Source organism: Narcine bancroftii, chromosome 9, assembly GCF_036971445.1.
Source record: "Narcine bancroftii isolate sNarBan1 chromosome 9, sNarBan1.hap1, whole genome shotgun sequence".
NCBI lineage: Eukaryota > Metazoa > Chordata > Chondrichthyes > Torpediniformes > Narcinidae > Narcine > Narcine bancroftii.
The window spans coordinates 27,144,227-27,169,224 of NC_091477.1; the positions used below are offsets into that span (position 1 = coordinate 27,144,227).

Sequence of the window (24,998 nt, forward strand, 5' to 3'; positions counted from 1 at the left end):
CAGCATTCTGAAGACCTGCCTCTGCATGTATGCATGCATGGCACCTTCTGTTGTGGGCCACCTTTGTGGGATCTAAAATCCCAAGACATGGATGTGCTCATGCCCAGGCTTATCCATGTATTTGCAGCTCAGAGGCACAGATGGCCCAGGAGGAAAACCCCAGACTTTGTGAAACTCAGTGTGCCCACTTTCCTTTTCAATCTAAAAATATAAGGACATAGATTTAATGCCCTATGGTGCTCAGAAAGAAGTAGATGATAGTTATGGTATGATGGGGAAATGAGTCATGATAGGGTTGACTGAAAGTCATGGGGCTCAAACAGTGGTGAGGAGGGGTGCTGGTGGTTTGGTGAAGCGAACACAGAGTGATCGTGGTTGACAATGCAAGGTGTATGACAGGTAGCTTGAGGGGCCTTTAGAAAGTACCCCACACCAAATAGACCACAAACATTGCTGCAAAACTACCCACCTAATGTCAGAGTCCTTTTCTCCCCCTTTTTGTTGCTGAGTTACTCAAAGCCTGGGAAACTCAGCAAAAAATAATGACCATTAAAATAAAGGCAGGCATTCTTATTAAATCAATGAAATAACCCAAACACATCTTGAATGGAATAATATCTGCATATTTTCTCAACTCCATTATAACAGAGTGGGTTCCGGGCAAAGTTTGCTCCTGTTTTGATTTTATGCATTTCAATACCTGACATCAGACTAAATCACTCATTTTTGGAAATTAAAATTTATCTGTGGGATTTTCCCCAAACTTATGCACTGCAAATACTGAAGAAACTCAGCAGGTCCTGCAGCATCCAAGCTTGTCATAGATATATAACCAGCATTTCGGGCCTGAGCCCTTCACCAAGGTATGATGAAAAGCAGGAAAATATCTGAATAAAGAGACAGGGGTTGAACATAGGCCAACAGTCAAGAGGACATAGATGGTAGTGGATAGGAGGACAGGAAGGGAAAGTTGAGAATTAATTGGGGGAGGGGGAAATAGCTGTGAATTCAAAGGTGGAGGAAAGGAGACATAGAGATAAGGACCGAGAGAGAGAGAGACACAAGGGGCCAATGGAAACCAGTGAAGTCAATATCAATGTTGTCTAGTTGGAGGGTGTTGTGAGGTGTCGTTCCTCCAATTTGCAGGTGGTCATGAGGTGTTATTCCTCCAATTTGCAGGTGGTCTCTGCTGGACAGTGCATGTTGGCAAGATAATGGGTCAGGGAATTGAAATGGGTTGCCATTGGAATACCTACAGCAGAGTGAAGGTGCTCAACATAGCAAACACCTTCTCTCTAATTGCACCTTTGGTACCTCTACAAGGAGATTATAATGGGAGAACTGGATGCAGCAGATGATCACTGTGGATTCACAAAGTCTTACTTTACCCATTAGGACCACCTGGGGCCCAAAATAGTGGTGAAGGGTGGGGGGGTGGGGGAAGGGGTGGGTGCAAGTGCAGCACTTTCTGCAGTTATGCGGGGGCATGGAAGAGACACTAAAGGGGCAACTGGTGGGAAGCTATAAGTTAATGAAGGGCGTGGTCCCTGCAGAAGGTGGAAAGGAGATGGGAAGACATGCACAGCTGCAGGTGGCAGAAACCATGGAGAAGGACATGTTGGATGTTGAGACTGGTGGGATGGTAGGTGAGGACAAGGGGAATTCTGTCCTTGTTGCTCATGGGGGCAGAGGAGTCAGGGAAGATGCGTGGATAAAAGAGGATATGCAGGTGAGAACTGAGTTGATAGTAGTATAAGGAAAGCCTCCACATCCAACATGTTTAAATAAAGAGGTCATCTTGGACAATATTTTTGAAGGAGGGCATCTTGGATGACTTTTCTCATCTGGAAAATGTAAATGTAGTTCCTCTTGGACCATTCTTCCTCTTTGTTACTTCAAATGAATACTCAGCCAAAATGGAGTACCCAGCCAAGTATTAAAAAATCTGCGCTGACAAATTTATCAATCTGTTCACATATATCGCCTATCATAGCAACAGGTGGATGCTATCTCACTGGCTTTTACAAAGTCCTGGAACACCTGGTCAGCAAAGCTGCATACATAAGGATTCTCTTTATCAACTACAATTCGGCATTTAACACCATCATTCACAAGATTATATGATCAGCAAACTCCAAGACTGGGGACTCAACACCCCACTAAGTAAGTGGATCCTTGATTTCCTCACCTCCAGACCACAATCAGTGAAGATTGGTAAGAACATCTTCTCCACCATCTCCATCAATACCGGAACACCACAGGGCTGCATTCTCAACCCTTTGCCCTACTCACCTTACAGCTATCACTGTGTGGCTGGATACAACAACAACGCCATCTAAAAATTACAGTAATGGGTTGTATACAGGAGGGAGATTGAAATGGTGCACGAACAACAACCTTGCACTCCACTCAATATCACCAAGACCAATGCTTCAGGAAGGGAAAGCCAGAGGTACACATCATGTGATCATTGGGGGATTCAAGGTGGAGAGGGTGAGCATATTTCAAGTTCTTGGGAGTCACTATTTCAGAAGATCTTTCCTGTATCCCATTTAGTAATGGCGTCATGAAGAAAGCATGTCAGTGCCTCTACTTCCTCAGTAAGACATAGAAACCCTCACAAATTTCTACAGATGTGGGATAGAAAGTGTGCTGACCAGCTGCATCATGTTCTGGTATGGGGACAAGAGAAAAGCCCTGCAAAAGATAGTGGACACAGACCAAGACTTCACAGGCAAAACCCTACCCACCATCGAGAACATATACCGGGAATATTGCCATTGGGGATCAGCAGCGATCGTTAAAGATCCACACCGCCCAGCACATGTTCTGTTCTTGCTGTTACCCTCAGGAAAGAGGTCGAGGTGCCACAAGACTCGCACCACCAGATTCAGGAACAGCTGCTCCACCTCCACTATCAGACTCCCCAATGACAAACTCAATCAGGGACTTATTTAAAGACTTTTACTTTTGCACTTGACTGATTTTTTTCTCTCTGTATTGCAGTTTGTTTACATTTCTTTATTTGTTTACAAGTGGATGTTTTTCTTGCAGAACCTTTAAATGGTAATTCTGCCTCGCCCACAGGATAAAGAATTTCAGGGTTGTACGTGATTTCATGTTTGTACTCTGACAATAAATCTGAAATTATATTCAACATTTATTTTGGTTTCTTAACAATCCCCTGACTTTATTCAATACTGACAATCATTGAAGTTGCAACAGCATTTTTGCAATTATTCTCAAATTCGCCGTGTCTATACTTTGTGGCAATAACAATAGCTGTGATTCCTAGTCTTTTAACTTAAAACTAGTCTTCTGTACTGGTTTTTCTTCAAATCTTCTGACATTTCAATGTCCTTTCACATCCATTCTCCAAAGGCTTTCAGTTCCCTTCTAGGTCAGTGCCAATCTTTTTGGTTTTTATTTTGTTATTGACAGTGAGTGGAAGGAGAGCTTTGATGAAATGTGCACTGCATCACTTTGCAGTTGTAGAATTCTTTTACTCCCCCCACCCCCCACAATTTTCTCTAATTCACATCTTTGTCAATTGTACTTAGTTTCCATATATAAATCTGCACTTTAAAGGTAATTGTGTTTCTTTTTTCTTCTTTTCAGATATTTTGATAGAAATGGGTTTGATTGAGAAGGGTACACACAATTTATACTATGCATGATTATTTTAAAAGTAGAAATTATCTGTTTTTTCTTGTATTTCAGTCCCTGCCTTGGATTAATATGTATGTATTTTTTTAAAAATTAAAATCAATAAAGATATTTTTAAAAGAAAGTGGAACCCCAATTTAATGTGCCCTAATTTAACACAAATTCAGACATAATTTGGATGAGTCATTGGACCTTAATTTCCACATTCCATTCTTTGAGATAAGACATTACGCGAGCCCATTTTAAAAGATGCAGTACCGGGCATGGCCACCCTGTGGCGCAGCGGATGTTTAGAAGTGGCACGTCAAGATGATTAAGGGAAATACAGTAAATGTTTATCTTGGTGGGGAATTCATCTCATGGAGGAGGAGAGAGTATGGTGTGTGTTGCTGAGGACAGGGGTGGAGTTGGTGAGTGCTGCTGCGAATGGGGGTGGGGGGTGAGTGCTACCATGAATGGAATGGGGGGTGGGGGGTGAGTGCTGCCGCGAATGGGGGGTGGGGGTGTGAGTGCTGTATGACAGATTATGTTGTGTTTTTATTGTATATAGATACGATTTTGGGAGATAAATTGGGGCAGGTTTTTTAGTGTAGGTCACATACAAACACTTCAAAACAATCTTATTTAAAATACTGGAGCTCTGCTCATGCTAGACAGGCTGGCGCCAAGAGCCTTTGCAAAAGATTTGAAGAGTGCCCAAGAAACTTCACTAATGAATTGTTGTTTATAAAAAGGCAACAATTAAAGAACAACTCGGAGCCACAGGCTATCTGGAGTGGAACTTGCTGTTCTAAGAGGGTCATGTGGTTTGCAAGCTGAGAGGGAAAAACAGGCTTTTTAACAGAAAGAGAGAGAGAGATCAGTTCTGCAGTTTGACAGTCATCAGCAGGGACTGGAACAGGAGAAGCTGGAAAGCTTATGGAAAACCCCAATTGGAAGATGGGTGGTAAGTGCTTAGTTCAGCCTGGTCAAAGCTCTTGTAGTCCATACAAGAGGAGAGGACTGGCTGCCTGATATTTCACCTGAAATAAGAGAAACAAAAACTCTGTGATGACCTGAAAGAAAGAGGCTATCATCTGGAGAACCCTGAGGGGGCAAATTTCTTCGGCAAGACACTGAAGTGGCTGATTAAAAAGAATCAGTTGTGAGTGTAAAGTGAACAACAAATCTCTCTCTGAAAACCGACAAGAACCTTCCCGAGCAGTAACCATTAACTTTCAAGCACCAAAGCCTGGTGAACTTCATAAATGTTAAATTCTGTGCCCAGTATAAGAATTGCCTGTAACCAGTAAAGTTGGAGGAATGAGATTGGACTGTGAATCAAATAACTTTTCTGCACTTACATACACGTGCACTTAACTAAGTTGGGTTAGTTAAGTTAATAGTGATAAGTTAAAGTGTGATCCTCTTTTCATGTTTAAAGATAATTAAAAGCAATGTTTGTTTATGTAACCATTTGTCTTGGTGAATATCTATTGCTGCTTGGTTTATAGGTCCGCTGAGCTCGTAACAGCTGCCACGAATTGGGGGTGGGGGTGAAGGGGTGAGTGCTGCCGTGAACGGGGGTGGGGGGGGGGGTGAGTGCTGCCGCGAATGGGGGTAAGGTGGGGTTGGTGAGTGCTACATGTGTAAATATTGTATACAGTAGTGAAACCCCGATTTTCTCACGATCCAATTTTTTGGACCCCGAACCATCGCGTTATAATAGGGTTCCACAGTAAAATTGTGAAAAGAAAAGAAAACCATTTAGTGGCAGATTTTTCTCTTTAATTGCATTCAAGATTTCTTCAGGTACTCAAAAAAAAATTAGTGATGGGGGGATACTAATTGATAAATAATCAAACAGTCTCTGACACAGCTTGTGATAATATAATGGAAGGAGTTTGAACCTGAAGACATGGTTCATAACCTGCCACTAGCAGGTGTATTATCACCTCAATCCAAGTAGAACTTCTCTGCTAATGTTATGATTTAAAGAAACCAAGCATTGCTTACATAACTAAATGGGCTCTACTTCATTTGAAAAGCCAGTTAGCTTTGACTATGTATTTTATTGAAATTTGTGTTTTCATTTCACATCAAACATTTTCATTAGAATTATATATAAAACATAATCAAATCAAATTACTGTCTCTGTTAAAATGCCAATTATTTATCTTTGAATTGAACACTAATGATAAACTGAGCACAGAAGATGGAAGTCAAAGAAAGTTATCAGTGCACTCAGGCATATTCCTGCTGTAATCCATGTGACATAAATTAGCCATTTAATATAAAATGATTCATTAACTGACAAAGAATCAATTATTTCAATACTATACAATTTTAGCATGGTCAGAGCCAAATTGTGATTTTTTTTTAAAATAAGAGCTTATTGTGTTCTCCAAAAGAGAAAGAATAACGAGAAAGAGTGCACAATCTCTAAATGTGAACAAAATAAGTGATTGACAATTCACAGCTGTTAAGCAGTCAATGCAGTGGCGGATTAACCATGAGGCTTAGTAGGCTGAAGCCTAGGGCCCCAGAGGGTAAGGGGGCCTGAGCTACCCAAGATATTTCAGTACTTTTGCATATATTATGTTTACCATGTCCATGACTGCAGATGCTGTGACTGTAGTGCAAAACACAAATGTGCTGGAGCAAGTCACAAAGCATCTATATGAAATAAAGAGTAGCCTGGTCTCTGTTTATCATTTCACACTTACTGCACAGGTGAAGCCAGTAACTGTGGGCCAGAGTTAGCGCCGTCCTGATGCCGGGGTTGCACATGTGGCAGTTTCAGGGAGATGGCGGCAGCGGTATGAAGATTTGCTGCATGTGCAAGGAGGGGGCTCCAAAATACCAGAGTCCAGCTGTGGTGCATGGCTGGCGGTGTCTGACTGGTGGCTGGTACTGCCAAATGTGAAGCCAGTAGTAAGGGACACCCAGTTGGTCAGGCTGGGTAGCAAGGGTGAGCGGGGGCAGCCTGGGCCATGGCAGTGGCAGCAGGAGTAGCCAGGCATATGGCAGGGAGAGAGCGGCACTGGGAGGTAGCCAGGCACGTGGCGGGGCAAGGTCAGGGGGGTCTTACTAAAGCTCAGCCTAGGGCCCAGGTGATAGTTAATCTGCCACTGAGTCAATGGTCAGTTTTCTAGCAATGTTGGCTGAAATCTGGGCTGATTACATTCAAATGGAATGAGAACACCGCAGAAGAACAAAACAAGAACCCAAGTCAAGTCACTGAGTTTGGTTACCTTTTTTTCAAGGATTATCTGACATGCAAGGCCTGCAAGTTTGCCCCAGAGCCAATTTAATAATTATTTTTAAGAACTGCATTTGTGGATTAATTATATTAATTTATTTTTATGCTGCATTTCAGGTAATTACATTGCAAATTATTTCTGGTTAGCTTACCACAAGTCAAACATCTGGAGACATAGAAGAGGCTGTGTCTAGGTCTGAGGCTAGCTAAATTTGATTGAAATTAAATTAATATTTCAAGCAAATTTTTAAGGTAGTAATTTATGAAATTTTATCAGATTTGGCCTGAAATAAGGATTATATACTGAGAATGTGAGCTTTGACATTTTCTGGACTCTTTTCCATAATCATGGACTGTTTAATGTGTAAACTGCTAACTTGTCTGTATTTCACCGTGTTCCAAATTTCCACAGGCAAGTTGCACTGCTTTTTGCTAATTAAAATGAGTGGCCCTGTTCTAGAGTTTTTCACACCAGTTTTCCTACCTACACATTGGAATAGACTGTAAAGCAATCCATTGCAAAAGTAATCATTCAGAGTGCATGAGATTAATACTTAACCTTTAGCAGCAACAAGTTAAGGGAGCAGGCATTTCTGTCATCCAATTGACCTGATGTCAGAAGCAGATCCCTAGTGAATTTGGAATTGCCTAACAAGAGGTCAATCTTTAACGTCAAGCTTAGTGGAGTCGGTGATAATTAGATAGCAGATTGGTAAAGAACATGGGTCATGATAGCAACTTCAGTGCCCATTTGCTCTCAATATATTGGAACAATTACATTTTTAGACATTATAGTTGGATGCCTGGATACTTTATCTAGAAACATAAGCTTAAATCCCACTGGAAATTTTAAATTCAGATGATAAATTTTGATTAAGACGGCATATGAAACTACTGAATTATTAAAAAAAGGTGCCAAGGTCACAACTTCCTACTGGTTAAGAAGTTGTCACCATTTCTTGATGTGAGCTAAATGGGACCTCATCCTTACCACAGTGATGAACTCTTAACTAAAATCCCCTTGCAGGCTAAAAACCTCAAGGGAAACTTTGGGCAGGCAATACAACATCCATATGCAGTGATGGATACAAAAAAACAGCCTTGTGGCATTTGTTTTAAATCAATGAATCATGTCTTATTTCACTCTCCAATTCTGCAACCGTGGATCTCACATCTTTGTATGAATGTCAAATGCTAGGAATTGTCCAATGGCTGGAGGCCATTCTCATTTTCAGCATATTTTTATTTTTTTTTAATTTAGACATTAGCGGCCCCTTTCGGCCTACAAACCCGTGCTGCCCAATTACACCCAATTGCCCTACAACCCTGAACAGTGGGAGGAAACCAAAGTACCCAGCGGATACCCATGAGGACAAGGGGAGAACCTAGAAACTCCTTACAGACATTTCTCCCTGCAATCTAAATTTTTCACCTCTGGTTCTTCTCATGGTCTCACCACAGATACCTTTATATCATCCATCTTATGGTTTGGTCCTCGAAGCCTTTATTCCTTCACTGATAAAGACCAATAGAGAGCAACTCATCATACACTGGTCAATCCAGTGCTCCACTAACGACCAACCTTCCACATAGAATCTTTACCATTCCTTCTCTGAAAATGCTGACTTCCTAATGAGCCAAAGAATCTTCCAGACTCAGCAATGCTGAAGTGCAAAGCCTTTTGTACTGCACTTCAAAAAAAGACTTTTAAAATAAACTGAATACACACCCTCAGTGAGCCTTAACCACTTGGACAACCCGCTAACACTCTAGAATAATTCAATTAAGTTGATGTGACAGGATGGTTCTTCTGTAAGATCATCATTGAATTTCCAAAGGAGTCTCCCTCTTGCAAGCGCTTGTACCAATAATCCCAACGTGCTTAGGGTTTCAGAAGGGACTTAATTAGGGCAGACGCAAGAGAAATATATGGAATCGCAACCCATGTAATAGTAAAGAATTTATGAGCTCCATGAATAGTGAACATTGAACATCCTCTGCCACAGATAAATTGCTCTAAAACAGAAGGCTCAATAGCTTCAGTGGAATGATCAATAAATAGGATTTATGCATTAAATATAGCAATAATATTCAATGTTAAAGAACAAACATCATAGCTATTTATTCTTAAATGATACGACGTCACTCATACTTCTAAACAGAGTTAAAAGCTGCAAGCATATGTTGCAAAATTAACCAATAAAAGGGTAAGAAACAAACCAAGACAGAGGGAAAAGTGAAATATCAGCACGAGAAAGAAAATGCAATCTGGGCCTGTATTATTTCAGATGTTCATCCAGTAGTTTACCACAATTAAGATAAAATGTTTGCAGTGTTAGAAGAAAAAGCAGTTTTAATTTCTAATGCACTTTGCCTCAGGTTGTTCTAAAGTGCTTTACAATAAATGAACTACTTCTGAATGATAGTCTCTGTCACAAATATTTCGGTCAATGGATGAGGTGAATATTTTGAATTTTATGCAACTTTAAACGTGTGGTCAACTTATACAGTGGAAAAAAAGTTTAAAATTTCTGCTTCTGTGCATCAGGTGTCAGTTGAGAGATAAATATTAGCCTGAAAGTTGGATTCCTTCTTCTTTGAATAGTGCCCGAGGTCAAATCTATCCTAATCCCAAGTTGTTTTATCCTCTGACATCGTAATATTCTCTCAATATTGCACCAAGGGGTTTAAATTACAATAGTTCTTAAACCCACAAATGCAGCTTGGAAACTATCATTGAAATGAGATAACAATAAGAAGAAATAAGGAAAAGGGACATTGAAATTCCTGAATGCAATACATGGAAAGAGGTCCCAGAATGTGGAGAAAATCCAGATATAACGGAGCAGAGAGACCAAAAGGGAATAATGAAGATGGGATAAGAACTAGTCTCTCTCTCCTACTTTTCTAATCTCTAGTGCTTGCTGTTAAACTGTCTGTGCATTTTCTCAGGTTCTCCTGGGGCATGCACCTATTTCATCTCAGTGAGCCAGATCTGCTAAGAAAAGGTATCCTTTGCCCTCAAAGAATGAGGAAAATTATTCAATTAACCTTCGAAGGCAGGCAGTTTCCTTTAGGAAATGGTTCACATTTTTACATTACCTTTTTGGCTCATTCACAATCTCTACAACCCCCTCACATGTCAGGACAATCCTTCAATTTTAATATTCTTTCTTGAGGCAGGCATCTCTAGTTTTCCTCTATATATCATTTATCCTGATTATTGCTCTAGGCCTACATTTGAAGTTTTGAATAAAATAACACTTGTGCCTTTCTTGTGACAGCACCAGCTGCAGAGTTGGAACCTTTAACTTCTGCTCCATACCTTTTGCTTAAACTACTTTCTCTGCATCCATATTTAAATAAGGTTAATGAAATGCCTCACAAATTCAAAGAAAGAAACTTTTAATTTTGTCTGTTTGCTTTGGGGGGGGGGGGGGGGGCGGTAATCAAGCATTAATCGCACAAAATTGTATGAATGGTGATGAATGCAGTCAAAATATGTTCTGTCAGATCTCAAATGATGAAAACCATAATTAATTTTACTTTTGCATGGGTGCCTTGATGACATTGTTAATAGTCCATGTGAGGTGATGGTTCTACTCTGCACATGTTGCCCTCGTCGTCTCCAGTTGTAGAAGCAGTAGGCTTGGGAGGTGCAACTGGGGTGAATTTAGAGAGTATTGTAGTGAATTTTATAGAGTACAACTATGGTTGGAGAAAATGAATATTTAGGATAATAGTCCAGGTGCTTCATGGTTTCTCCCTGGACAAGCTTCTTGAGATTTGTTGGAGCTGCACTCATCCACATAAGTGAAGAATGTTGCACCACACTCTCAACTTATTCCACGGGGGATGGCAGAAGACTTTGGGGTATCAGGAAGTGCGAACCTAGGTCCTGCCACTGAATGGCAAGAGTGGATGGGCAGATCGCAAGTGTGGGAGATGATCATTGGCTGTACTAGCAGCAATCATCAAGGATCCACACCATCCAGCACATGCTCTGTTCTCAGTGCTACCACCACAAAGGAGGTATAGGTGCAACAAGACTCACACCATCAGGTTCAGGGACAGCTGCTACCCCTCCACCATCAAACTCAACAATACACTCAATCAGGGATTGATTTAAGAACTTCTACTTTTGCACTTTCTTTATTTTTTTATTCTCTGTGTATTGGACAGTTTGTTTAAATTTCTTTATCTATTTACATTTCTTTCTTTGTTTCCATGTGCACGTGGTGTTCAATTTTTTTTGTGTGTTCCTGTCTCACCCGCAGGAAAAAGAGAAGAATCTCAGGTTTGTATGTACTCTGATAATAAATCTGAAACCCAGACCTCAGCGAGGACTCAGTGGTGGAGAGGGTCAAAAACTTCAAATTCCTGGGTGTTAACATCGCCGAGGATCTGTCCTGGAGTCTCGTCATTGATGCAATCACAAAGAAGGCTCGCCAGCGGCTATACTTTGTGCGGTGCCTGAAGAGATTTGTTATGTCACCGAAGACTCTGATAAACATCTACAGGTGTACTGTGGAGAGCATTCTAGCTGGTCACATCACTGCCTGGTATGGAGATGCCAACTCTCAGGACAAGAATAAACTCCAGAGCGTTGTTAACTCAGCCTGCAACATCACAGGCACCAGACTTCACTCCAATGAGGACATCCATGAGGTGTTGTCTTATAAAGGCAGCCTCTATCCTCAAAGACCCCCACCTCCCAGGTCATGCCTTCTTCACTCTGCTACCATTGGGAAAAAAAAATGCAGAAGCCTAAAGATGAGCACTCAGCGGCACAAGGACAGCTTCTTCTCCGCTGCCATCAGATTCCTGAATAATCAATGAACCGAAGACACTGCCTGACTTTTCATGCACTGTTATTTTTATTTTTTTTATAGTAATGTTGAAAGATGGTGATAATATGAATGTTTGCACTGTTGCAAAAGACCGAATTTCATGACTTGTTCATGACAATAAATTGATTCCGATTCTGATCTGAAATCTGAATGTAGATATGATACAAAATAACATTTCTGCCACCAACGTTCCAGGCCATAGCCAACAGGCATTAGAGCCATTGCCTACAGATTTGTGCCTGTGAGGACGATTTTTAATTACCCAGAAATTTTTTAAAATTTCTATTCCCTTAATGTGCAGATAATTCTAAATCATAAATAAATTCCTTTATAATTGGGGGAAGTACATATGATGTATTGCCGAACATTTTCAGTCATAACTAATACCTGACTATCCTCTGCTTTCCAAGTAAGTCACACCTACATAATGTTCAAATATAGCAGCTGAGCACAATCTTAATACTGGCATCTGCCTGATTGTGTGGAAAATTGCTCAGTTATATTCTGTTCACAAAATATGCAGGATAAATCACCATCCAATCAACGCACCACATTAACAGCAAAGTGATGGAAGGCGTAATCAACACTACTATGCTGTACTTTACATTATTCTCCTCACCAATATTTGGATTACAAAGGCTCAGTGAGAAGCCAGAAATACCAGTAAATTCTACTTCTCCTTACCAAAACCATACAGATTAAATGTGGGGCCTTTGTGACCTCTGATGCTACAGTGAACAGAAAATTGGGATATATGGCAGAGGCACTTGGAAAGACTCGTGGAGAGAAATTCAAAGATATCATCACCTTGGTTTTAACAGAAGGAGCAACCCAAATGAGACTGCAGCCAACATTCCTCCTGCAGAATTTTGCATAACACATTGTTGACAGCCTTGGAAGCAAGATTCTGCAAATATATTGTTCATTGGAGAGATCCACTGGGGTGCAATGTCTCACAATACAACATGGGAATAAACTCTCACCCAAGGGTACAGCTTCGTCTCCTATCAAAGGTCATGTGTGGCTGCCCCGGTCATCACAACACCTCCTAGAATAAATAGCAGCCAGTGATGTCTCCACTGAGGCACTTTTAAATCAGGAACTCAACTGCTAACTGGCAAAGAAAACACCGCCTGTAATTTTTAGCACACTATGTTGACTTTGGTAAGAGTTTGAAGGGTGTTCGTCAGATCTCTTGATGCCAGCAAAATATTCCTAAAAAAATAAAAGCAACAAGAAACCCAATGTACTTCAAGATATACTGGGATCGTTCCAAAACAACAGGTTGCACCTTTGGGCTCCATATTATATTAATATTGGCAGAAGTGAGCTTTGCAAGAGTATTGACAACAGTTCTGCATTCAAAGCCAGGACAACACCTTTGACACAAAAACGATTGTGCACGGAATGCCTTGTTCTATCCTCCAACTTGGTGTACATGATCACTAGCACAAAGTACTTCAAATCAGTTTTTGAACAATTTGCCTCTGTTGGCCTGTGACTAGTGGTGTGCCTCAATAAGACAGAAAGAGTGCAGAGAAGATTTACTAGGATGTTGCTGGGACTTCAGGAACTGAGTAATTGGGATAAACTAAATAGGTCATGACTTTATTCGCTGGAGCATGGAAGAATGAGGGGAGATTTGATAGAGGTTTACAAAATTATGAGGGGGATAGACAGAGTAAATGCAACTAGGCTTTTTCCACTGGGGTTAGGTCAGATACAAACCTGAGAACATGGGTTAAGGGTGAAAGGGGAAAAGTTTACAGGGAACATTAGCAGGAACTTCTTTCCACAAACTGGTGGGAATGTGGAATGAGTAGCCAGCTGAAGTGGTGAATGTGAGCTCAATTTGAACATTTAAGAAAAATTGGACAGGTACATGATGGGAGGGGTATGGGGGGGCTGTGGAATGGGTGAAGGTCAGTGGAACTAGGCACAGACAAGAAGGGCCAAAGGTCCTGTTTTCTGTTCAGTGATGTTCTATGGTTCATCATGCAATAGATCACACAGTGCCCTCACCTACTATTCAAAACATGTGGCTGAGAATCCTTAGTCCTGGAGTCATTAAACTGTTGACAATAAATGTTCATATTAGAAATGACCAAAAACACTTACTATATTCATTAGGGTCAGGAGATATTCCTGTACATGGTCCTTCCCATGGAATCGCACCACTGTGTCATCAACTCCAAGTAGCACTTCTATATTATAGTCATCATCTCTATCATGTCTTCGCACTCTTCTGGTTCTGTTCATCTGTTGCTCAATGCCTTGGGATAAACCTTCCAGATCACCCAATCCACTCAGTTCAGGGTCTGCCAGAAATAATTTGCTTCATTAGGCAATGTAAAAAAGGCAACATCAGGATAGTGCCCAATAATACTAAATAACAATAGTTTTAAGTTCAATATTAATATTAGTAATATATCCATTCAATCATGAGATATGCATTAGCTTCAAATGAATTTTGTGAGCAGATCAAAGTCAGGGATGCTATGTTAAGAGGATTTCTTTCTACTTCAGTTTTCCTGAGTCCATCTTACAGAGATAGGAGTAAAGCAGTGACTACTATCTTAACTGCATCTTGGCCTTACTCAAAGTATTTGAGGAGGGAGGATAAGGAAGCCTCCATTTCATTCACTCCTTTAGCAGAATAACTAAAGGGAAGGGAGAAAGCACTGAGTGAAACACAAATATGTTGGAGGAACTCAGCTGGTCATACTGCTCCACAGAAGGTTAAAATATATAACCAACATTTCAGGCCGAAGCCCTTCTTCAAGGTATAGACTTGATCTAGATGGAAGAGAATTAGAGAGAAATTGGAACAAATTATTTCCTTCAACTAGGGTCAGAAAACCTCACTGCATTTTTTTTATTTTTTACCTGTACAAGCACTTGAACCATAAACTTCAGGATTGTTGAGTAGTGCAATTAAACTAAAATCCTGATTTGGCGCAGTACTCCGCGTCTGAAATTTGTGTCATGCTCTACCCTTTCTGATAGGGAGCTTCACTCATATCCCTTGTATCTTTTATCCACCATTTTAAAACCGTGACCCTAGAGTCACCTGATAATGGAAGCAATCTCTTTCTTTTTATTCAGAATTGTAAGCCTCTATCTAATTTCCTCTCAATCTTCCTTTCTTCAAAGAACTTCAGATCCCCACTTTAAACTTGAGGCTGAAATTCCTCCTTCCAGGAGCCATTATGTTAAATTTAATATTTTCTGTGACCTTAACATCCTTTCTAAAGTCCTGTGTTGCCCCAAACAGTGTTCACATAAAAACCTTTGAAAGAATATCCCTGTTCTTGCATTCTATACCTCCATTTTGAAGCGGAGAATCCCATTTCCTTTATTAACTGTTAGCTCAACAAATCCTGCCAGTTTCAAAGGTTTATGTAATTTACACCCACATCCCTCTGTTCCTGTTCACCCTTTAGAACTGTTTAGTTCATATTGCCTCTCCTTGATCATTCTGCCAAAATGAATGAGAAACACAGCAAATCTATTCTCACTTCCCTCGAGCATGAAGAAAGTATCAACAGAAAAAAAGCAAATTAGATTGGAGATGATGAAATAAAACACTCTCATTTATATAGCACTTTTCCTGCCTCCTTCAGGACATATCAAGGTACTTTGAGATGTTAGTGTTGTGATGTAGAATGGAATCTAATGTAGAAAAGATGGCAGCCATCTGTATAATTCAGCAAACTCCGGCAGACAGTTATAATGCCCTGATCATCTGATTGAATAGAAACAGAAAGTACTTTAATTGCAGTTGAAGCAACATCTGAGAAGAGTTATTGTTTCAAGTTAATGATCGCTCATGATTTTTTTTCAGTGGCCTTAGTTGAAAAATAAATATTGGTCAGGGCACCAAGATTCTTGCTGCTTCTCTGTGAAATACCATGTGATCTTTTGCACCCACTTGAAAAAGGCTATCACTGGACCATGAAAATTTTGCTTCCTGAATACTTTTGGGTGCATTTTATGGATTTTGGGCTGTTGATCACGAAAATGACCATAATATTTTCCTATCACATACTATTGTTTTAGATATAACCTATTTTTATGATTTCCTGTCATATTTTTAATATGCTTCAAGCCTACAAAACAATGAAGTTCAAAATTAATTCTCTGCATTCACACTTGGACTTCTTCCCTGCTGATCTTGGTGCAGCCAATAACGAAATGGTGAAAGGTTTCACCAGGACATTGCGACAATGGAAAAGCAGTATTAGGGTAATGGGAATCCATCAATGCTGGCCGACTCTTGTTGGACACTGACACAATAGGCATTAGATGCTGAGTTCAAATTAAAATCAAGATTTTTAGGTCAGTTTAACATACACAATGAGTCAGCATCATTATGTGATTAAACATGCTAAATTCACTAAAGGTTAATTTAACATTTCTCCAATTTCCCACGTGATACAGCAAATCTTAAATTACTTTTTTGTTCAGCTTGAAGTTGTCTATCATAATCCCCATTTTACTTTCAGGAAGCAAACCTTCTGGAAAAAAAAAAGTGTTGTCCAGTGTAATCACATAACACCTGCCCATTCTTGTAAGGCCAGATTTATATGGTTAAGTCTCCCAAATATCTTCTAACTTAAGTGAGAAAAATCTCCCCAATCAGGAAAAAAAAGGCAAGAAACAACATACATTTAAAATATGTGCTACAGTTGAGAGTGAAAATGTTATCTGCATTTACAACAGGATCTGGGGATGATGGGGAACTGAGCTAAGGAATGTCAGAAGCACTTCAACTTGGAGAAGTGTGAAGTGCTGCATTTGGGTAAATTGAACCAGGGCAGGATTTGCTCCATTAATGGAACTGCCCTAAAGAGCATAATGGAGCAGGTGGACCTTGGGTGCAGGTATGTAGTTCTTTAAAGATGGCAGCACAGATGGACGGAGTAGCAAAGAGAGAATTAGGATGACATGTTGAAGTCATACAAGACAATATTGGAATATTATGTGCAGGTTTGCTCACCTTGCTAAAGAAAGGATATTATAAAGTTGAAAAAGGTACAGAAGAGGATTAGGAAAGTTGAGTTATTGTGAGATACTAGAAAACTAGGTCTGTTTTCCTTACAGCGTAGGAAGTTGATTAGGAGATCTTAGTGAGATCTATAAAATCATGAAGGGCATTCTGGTACACAAGGTGAATAGTGACAATCTGTTTCCTCGATTAGGAGAATCTAAGAGAAAGGGCAAAACTAAAAGATGACAAGGTGAGATTCAGAATGGATACAATGGGACTGTTCTTTACTGAGAAAGTAATGAGATAAACTGCCAAAGTGGTAGAGCCAGGTACATTAGCTTCCTTTGAGAAATACTTGGATAACTATATAAATGGCAGGGGCTTGGAGGAGTCTACGCTCATGTGGGAAGTGGGACTGAAGCAGGAGGGCATGTTTGTCAGCATGGACAAGCTGTGGGCCTGTTTTCATGCTGTACGACTCGATGTTGATTGAAAAGTGGTTTATTCCCTACAGAACAATGCTTTATCATTTCCCATTAGTTCTCTCATGACCCCTTTGAGTATTTTGTGCTGACTTAGGGAGTAATATTTGGCCTAGTGGTCCTAACAAACAAGAATATAGCGTAGGTAGCTCAAATTAAATCGATTATTGTGATTTAAAAATCACAAAGAATGATCAATCATAAATCTGGCCATCCTTATTTTTATAAGGGTGACGAAAGAGCCTCATTAAATGGATCTATGATTTTCTATATCACTACCCTTGTTATAAAACGATGTGTAATGAAATTGTGTTTTCAAAACAAAAAGAAAATTGTTTGGAATGTTCATTGCACTCAAAAAGGCCACAATTATAAATCAGGATCACCATCTACTTTTGGAAAGTTTAGCTTACATTTTCAAATGGCTTTCTCGTCTGTGCTTCCAAGATTCTTCTGATCCTGATCTGACATTATAAAGATGAACTCCTAACCATCTGTGATTTTTGCCTCAATTAGATTTCATTTCTCAAGATCATGAGCATGTATTATGCCAGTATCATTCACAACAGCTCCAATTCAGGTAGCAAAAGTGCAAATGGGCTCAGAGGACTCCGTCCAAGATGCATGATAAAAATCACTTGTTAGGACAAGCCGATCTCAATAATAAATGTTTTATAAGGAAACATAAATTCCATAAAACATCCTCAAGCATTTCACAAAAAACATCAAGCTAAGTTAGAAACTGAGTCACATAAAGCAATGCAGGCAGGTGACCTTATCCCTCATCACAAAGAATGGTTTTAAGGAGTTTGATTGTATTATGCTATTTTAAATTTCCCATTCCTAAAGACTACTCTGGAAAGCCCAGATTTAATTTGGAGAAGGTAAATGGCAAGAAACATATTAAATTACGTTATTCCCTGTGCAATGCTTGCAGTATAAATTAGACCATGTGATTCTAGGAGCATCCGCTATTGGAAACTTCCAGAATAACAATATTTTGTGTAGTGACAGACTTGGGTCCTATTAAGGTAAATTATATCCTTTAGGCCCACTCACGAACAAAGACACCCCCCCCCCCATTAACTTCCCCATTGCTCTAATTCCCCATGGACCATCTATTTATATTCCACATTTGCTCCAGGTTAGATCTCTAATGGCCTCGAAGTAACCAATTCCTATCACCCATTGCATCTCCTGCCCAGCTTCTTGCACATCATTGGCCACTTCCCACCCCAGTCCTTATCTTCATTGGGGAATTCCTACCTAGACCCAACTTGATCAATGATCAACCCAGACATCTCTCGATTGATTGATGATTTTGATTATTCCATTGCTTCCTACTCCAACTCAACTCAAAACCATCTAATCCTTCAGACATTTTGTTTAGTTGACCAATCCATTACCCGATCTACTGTCCCACCACCTGGCCTTGATTCTGATGACAATCCCTAACTCCAGATCCTGATTCTGAACAGTCTCTCTCCTTTTCCTTCCACTCTCACCCAGCTGATAAATTTCTTCACCAAGCTGATCTAACTTTTCCCCATATACGGATCAGGTCTTCACTATCACAAGTCCCTATGTTGATCTGTGGTTGCAGACTTTAATTGGGAAAATGTACAACAAGCATCGAGTGGCACCTGACATTTTGGCTCCAGTTTTCCCTAGTAGGCCCATGCTAGAAGCAGCCCTTGTGTGTGCTGCACAATTACTATGTTGCACAACGACTGAATTGCACAAAGATTTTTAGACTCAAGTATTTGCTTTCTGTGAATTTACAACCATCTCATATCCTTTTCCCAATGGAGTAGCTTTCAGTATTTCACACAAAGCAACATACAGGTATTTCTTTACAACTCAGCAGGATAAAAACATTTGCTTTATTCTTTGTGGGTTTTTTTCCCTCTGGATTTCTTCTCCAAGAAAATGGTTATTTAAAAAGTGCAATTGGAAATATATTCATTAGACCTCCTTCTCACGAATTATAGATATATTGTTAAGAAAATATAATTAATTCATTAAATAAAATCATAAAATTAAAATTTCAGCGAGTGGAAATCATTCCATGCTTTTCTTGATTCTATACTCAGCAGGAACACATAATTGAATAAAGAAACTACAAAAAAGCATTGTGGTCAACAGGTAAGAGTATGCTGAATAAAAATTTTGAAGAAATGCAAAAACCAGGAGACAGGAGAGAGGTAAAAGGATATATTCCCTTGACAACATTAGCATTCGAAGTACCGATGTAGATTTTGCCATATCTAGAAATAAATATAAATTATGTACGAGTTCCTAACTGCTCAGTGCTACTTGATAAAATCTATGGTGGGTTCATAGTAATCTTCTTCAAAAAATGTCCTGGGAAAGATGTTTTGGTAAAACCAGAAAAATTCAACAGTGACAAGAAAATTCATGCAGATCAAAAACGTAATGTTGATTTATTTTAAATCTTTAATTTCTAATGATTTATTGAACAATAAGCTAATGAATTGTCTGAAGTTAGAACGGTTGTCAGAAAGCAGAAGTAGATTTATCTGGTTAAAGGAATGATGTTTCATTGTTGCACCTCATAACCATAGGTGAACACATAGTTGAGTTCTATGGCCCAGAGGGGAATGGTTGGGCATATCAAGCTGAAGTTCACCTTAGCCCCACCGACCTTTTAAAAAAAAGGAATATTGAATGAATGATTGATATTCTGCAGTGGTAAGAGGAAAACTGATTTATCTCATTGTGGCTATTACCACAGAGAAAACTCCTCTGGCCATCTGAGGCCAGCTTATCCATTTTTAAAAGAAACTGAGCTGTTGTAAAATGAAATTACACAATTAAGAACATTTTTACAGCATATTAAATTATTAAAGCCATAATTCAATGTCCCCCACACACATATATCTGGAATGTTTCAAGATAAGGCATTTTGTAAAGAGCTGGTGCATTCTCGTTTCAAAAGTTGGTAAATTTCTGATGAAATATTCAAAGTAAACTATTTAAAATTAAAATGATCTAAAATGAAAGGAATGTTCACAGATGGAAAATATCAAGAGAGAAATCCTCCCATTTGCAGTTCTCAAGGGGCTGAGCAATACTACATAATATGGAAAATTCATTTGAAATCGAGCACCTTAAAATGTATTCACAAACATCTTTTTGCTTGAAAGGATTTAAATTCTGAGTCCTTCCACAGATAATTAATACCATAATGAATGGTCTGCTTAAATGTTATTAGGGTTTCACTTTTGAACCTATTTGTTCGGACTTTTTAAGGTTCATAGACTAACAAATGGAAGTTGAATTCAAAAGGAGTTTTCCTTGACCAAGGAATTGAAACTGTCAACTCCACAAACTAAAAGACTCAGACAAAATAAAAGTGTTTTTATTGAGTAAGATACTTGAAAGCAAGAAATATCAAAATACTATAATTCCTGGAGTTTTCCTGACTCCTTTTGTACCTTCAAATGAATATTCTTCAAGGAGTATATTGAGTATTTCTACTAAAGCTGTGTGTCAAGAATGAAATTCCTGTTGTGTGCCTACTATTAGTTCAATTGAATGGAAACATCTTTATTGCTCCTCAATATGTCTGTGCTAAATAGAAATGAGAATGAAACACTAATAATAATGGAATACAATATTGTGCATGTAGTAATTGTCCAACCAGAATATTTGACCGAAGTTAAATTATATAGCTGGTTAGTTGTGCACTATGCATCTGAAAAATCAACTTAGATCAGAGCTATTTGTTAGTTCATCCAAGTCAAGCTATACCAATTGTGAAATTTAGCTATGCACTTCAGGTCCTGCCTGATTGTAACCCCAATGTGATTTCTGCTACAGGGATTCACGTGACGAAGCAATTCTTTGTACAACCCTGGTGCATTGATAATAGGGCAAAAGAATTGAAACAAACCATATGAAAACTGGCAGTACTTAAGCATTGGGTTTAACATAGACTCCCAGCAGATGACTTGGATAACTACACACTCACCAGTCTGAGTAGCTCATTTAATCCTGCAATACATGTTTCTTACACAAAAAGCAGAAATGTCACAGTTTAAGGACCTCTCACCACTTTACATGAAAGAGCTGGAACCCATGTACTATTTGACCATGAAGATATGTAAAATAAAAATTAATGATAGGGTGATACATTGCAAGTCTTGTATTAGGTAAAATAATATGTCCTTATTTGTATTCATTATGCATTTGCAAATTTGTGAACAAAGTAGATTTTTGAAAAAATGGATACAAAAGATTTAAATTTCTAACTAAAGATAACAGAACAATTTATAGCCTGGTTATCTACTATTGGTGTCTTTTTAGTAATAGACCAGAACAAAGGGAATCTACACTTTAATGATGTATGAATTATATATGAATGATGTATCAATAATAGAGTCAGCTATATTAAAATGAGAGTATGAAGCAACTTTACATAATGCAGCTGTAAAGAAACATTATACTGTATAAAATGGAGAAGTCAAATCTGTTAAAACCAATTGGGTCCTAATTTGAGATTCAAAGAAAAAAAAGCAACAGATGACCCCAACGAAAATGATTAGCTTTAAAAAAAAATTGCCCTTCACCTTCAGCAGGAAATATAAATCTCCTGCAGCCATTTCACTGCCCCATGACTCTCCCTAACCCCCACATTCTAGTGGCACTAAATCTCAGACTTGAAATGAGGTCAAGAAGAGGGCAATTTACCAGACAAATTTACCATTCATTAACACCATGTCCTTTACCTACCTCTAAACTTTATTCAATATAATTCCAGCCTGCATTTCTAATGTATATCTCCATTGCTTCCAAACCACCAAATGGCTGTGGGTTTATTTTGTTATGTACAATTTGACATCGTAATCTGAGAAATGAAGCAACATTGTTTACATTACTGATTTCCAAAATTGTGCTTTGAATACAGTTTAAGTACCTTCATTGAGTGCCAGGATTTATGATTCATGACAATTCATCAACATATACTTCTCTGTTATTTCTCCCTTTAAATAATTGCAAAACACAAAGCATTTCTCTGATATGTAGGTTGTATTATTCAAGCTCTACCGTTAGTAGCTCAGTCAGGGCTGTGAAACTGACAATATGATCCTTTCTTTTATACAATAACAAAGTCAGTTTCGCTGAGGAAAACCCAGTGCTCAGTATTTGTCGAGTTTCTACTCAGCTCAGTCTGGTAGTATAGAAGGGCAACAGAGAAAGCACGCACCTCCGCCATTCCTGATACAAAACGTAATATATCAGCAGAAATAATTTTGGACAGTTTTACTTGGTGCTTCACAGCATCTTTATTAAATATTTTCAAAATTTGTATTAGGCATTTTATGATTCATCAACATCAGGATTCATAATTTGCAATTTTTCTAAAGCAACATAAGAGACAAAGCAGGCCTAAATTCCTACACTCTCTGTTGTACTAAATGTTAAATTGCAAACCAAACCGGAAAGGTTCAATAGTATCAAAACATAATCACATTGGACCATGAAAAACCATTCGAATACATGGGCTGGAGGATTCACTTCTGACACACAAGGCCATTTCACGTCTGGCCTCTGCCTGGAGGCCAGCTACAAGAGCGGAACGAAAACTTAAATCTTACATCAGCCCTAAAAGGCTGCTCCAACATCGCATTCATATTGAGTGGCACCTTGCAGCAACCTCCGGATCTGATGGAGATGGGGCGACTGGTGCCATAGCGCCACCTGTCATAAATATGCAGCAGAGCAATGGCCGTCTTCCCTACCCATAATCCCCCACGGAGCTCTGTTTCTGTATTTCCCAGAACTGTTCCAGCTGCATGGGGAATTATGGGTAGGGAAGATGGCCATTACTCTGCCATGTTTTGAGCCGCAGAGAGTGGTCCCAAAGGCTGAAGCAGCCTGGTGAGGCTGTCACAGCCCACACCAGCTGCCCCGACAGCCCCTGCTGGCTGCCCCTGCCTTGAGGGGGTCATGCAGGGAGAGGGGTGAGTGGGGAGATAGGTTACGGGCTGACGACGTCATCAGCCCACTCCTAACCAGCCGCTTGCAGCGGCTGTACATTCAGGTCAAGCGACGGAGTGATTATCCTTCCCTGAGAAGGGATGGAATAGGCACCTCGGAGCAGGCGCATTCAGAGAAGTAAGTCTTTAGGCTCAAGGGTGAAGAATCTTTGCCTTTACAGACAGGCATTTTCTTTGCTTGAAAGGGCTATAGTTTCAAACAGTCCACTAGAGGAGATCTGTTCTACAATTCTCCATAACGTAACATAACAGATACAGATAGCAAAGCCTGAGTTGTAGCACTGGCGAACCAAGAGGGAAAAATACAAGTGTATGCCAGCTTTAACAGGCAACATTTGTGCAATCCACCTTTACTCAGGTGTGCACAACTCACGGGCCATACAACATTAGGTATCTCTTGTTCCTCTTACAGGCAGAACACAGGGAAGGAAATATTCACTGTTGGCAAAGAACAGGGGGATGTTTTAGTTTGTCAAATGCTATTATGAAGATTCATCTTTGTCATTATACAGGAGAACAAACCAGAGCCATGCTGTTCTCATTGAGACAAAGACATGTATCTTCTGCTTCTGAAAAACTCATGAGGGCTCTTTGCAATTGTGTGCCAAAGTGCAACAAATACAGAAAATGCTGGAAAACTAGTAGATTAGGCAGCACACGTGGAAAGAGAAACAGCCATGGTTTTGTGTCTGCGACCCTTGTATTTGACTTGTATTGTACATCTAGACTAATGCTTTTTAGTCGAGGTCCTCTTTGCCGCGGCCTCCTCTTTGCCGCGGCCTCCTCTTTGCCGCGGCCTCCTCTTTGCCGCGGCCTCCTCTTTGCCGCGGCCTCCTCTTTGCCGCGGCCTCCTCTTTGCCGCGGCCTCCTCTTTGCCGCGGCCTCCTCTTTGCCGCGGCCTCCTCTTTGCCGCGGCCTCCTCTTTGCCGCGGCCTAATTAGCAGCACATTTTGCCTGAAATACTATCTGTTCTTCAAAATAAAAATTTTATTTCTAGCAATGAAAAATGGTGGTACTCTGAGGATATGAAAAATGTTATATCAATGAAAATTCTCACCAAGGTCTCTGGGAATAGTCACAAGAGACCTATCCACACCCAAGAAGTGTAAAGGCCAGGACCATTCTATTACAGTGTGTAAATTCAACTTTGATTACAACACTATAAATGGAAGTGATAGTATCAATAGCTATTGTTCTCACTTCTGCAAATCCTTCAATAGATCAAAAGAGTACAACCTGTGGTTAAAATTTCAATGCTAGAGACATCAAAGACAACCATAAAGGAATTAAACAAAGATGCTTTGGACTAATGGCAGAGGTCATAGTCCAGGATGGAAGACAAAGAAATTGAAGAAGGCAATGGAGGGCAGGTTTGTATCAAAGTTGCTGGCCAAATGATTTGTTTTGACTGGGCCTAACTTAGTGTTAAAATGAACACCCAGAGTTTCTCACAGCCAAAAATCTGCAGTAAAAATAGTGGTGAGTAAAGTGAACATTGCCATTCCCTCTTAGTAAAATTGTCAGCATTTCCTACTCTATAGATGTTACAGGTAAAAGCAGAGGCTCGCCACTGAACCCAGATTATTCCACATACTGCTGCTACTTTTATTGAGCAACCTGTTGGTCTGCAGTGAATGGATCATGGAACCATTAACATTACAACTAAGGAACACACCCTTCATCCATCGAGTTTATTATCCTCCTGCCTAGTCCCATTTGATCTGCACCTGGATCATAGCCCCCTCA

The 24,998-nt window shown here is 39.7% G+C and overlaps 1 protein-coding gene across 3 annotated transcripts in view; it reads right to left on the minus strand.

Annotated features, from left to right (window-relative positions):
• The window catches only part of LOC138743350 (A disintegrin and metalloproteinase with thrombospondin motifs 2-like), a 273,394-nt gene that overhangs the window by 76,053 nt on the left and 172,343 nt on the right, over positions 1-24,998 (minus strand). For all 3 annotated transcript variants that reach the window (XM_069898571.1, XM_069898570.1, XM_069898569.1), the window contains exon 5: positions 13,876-14,075. In XM_069898571.1, the coding sequence (XP_069754672.1) occupies positions 13,876-14,075 (200 nt within the window). The remainder of the gene's footprint in view (positions 1-13,875; positions 14,076-24,998) is intronic.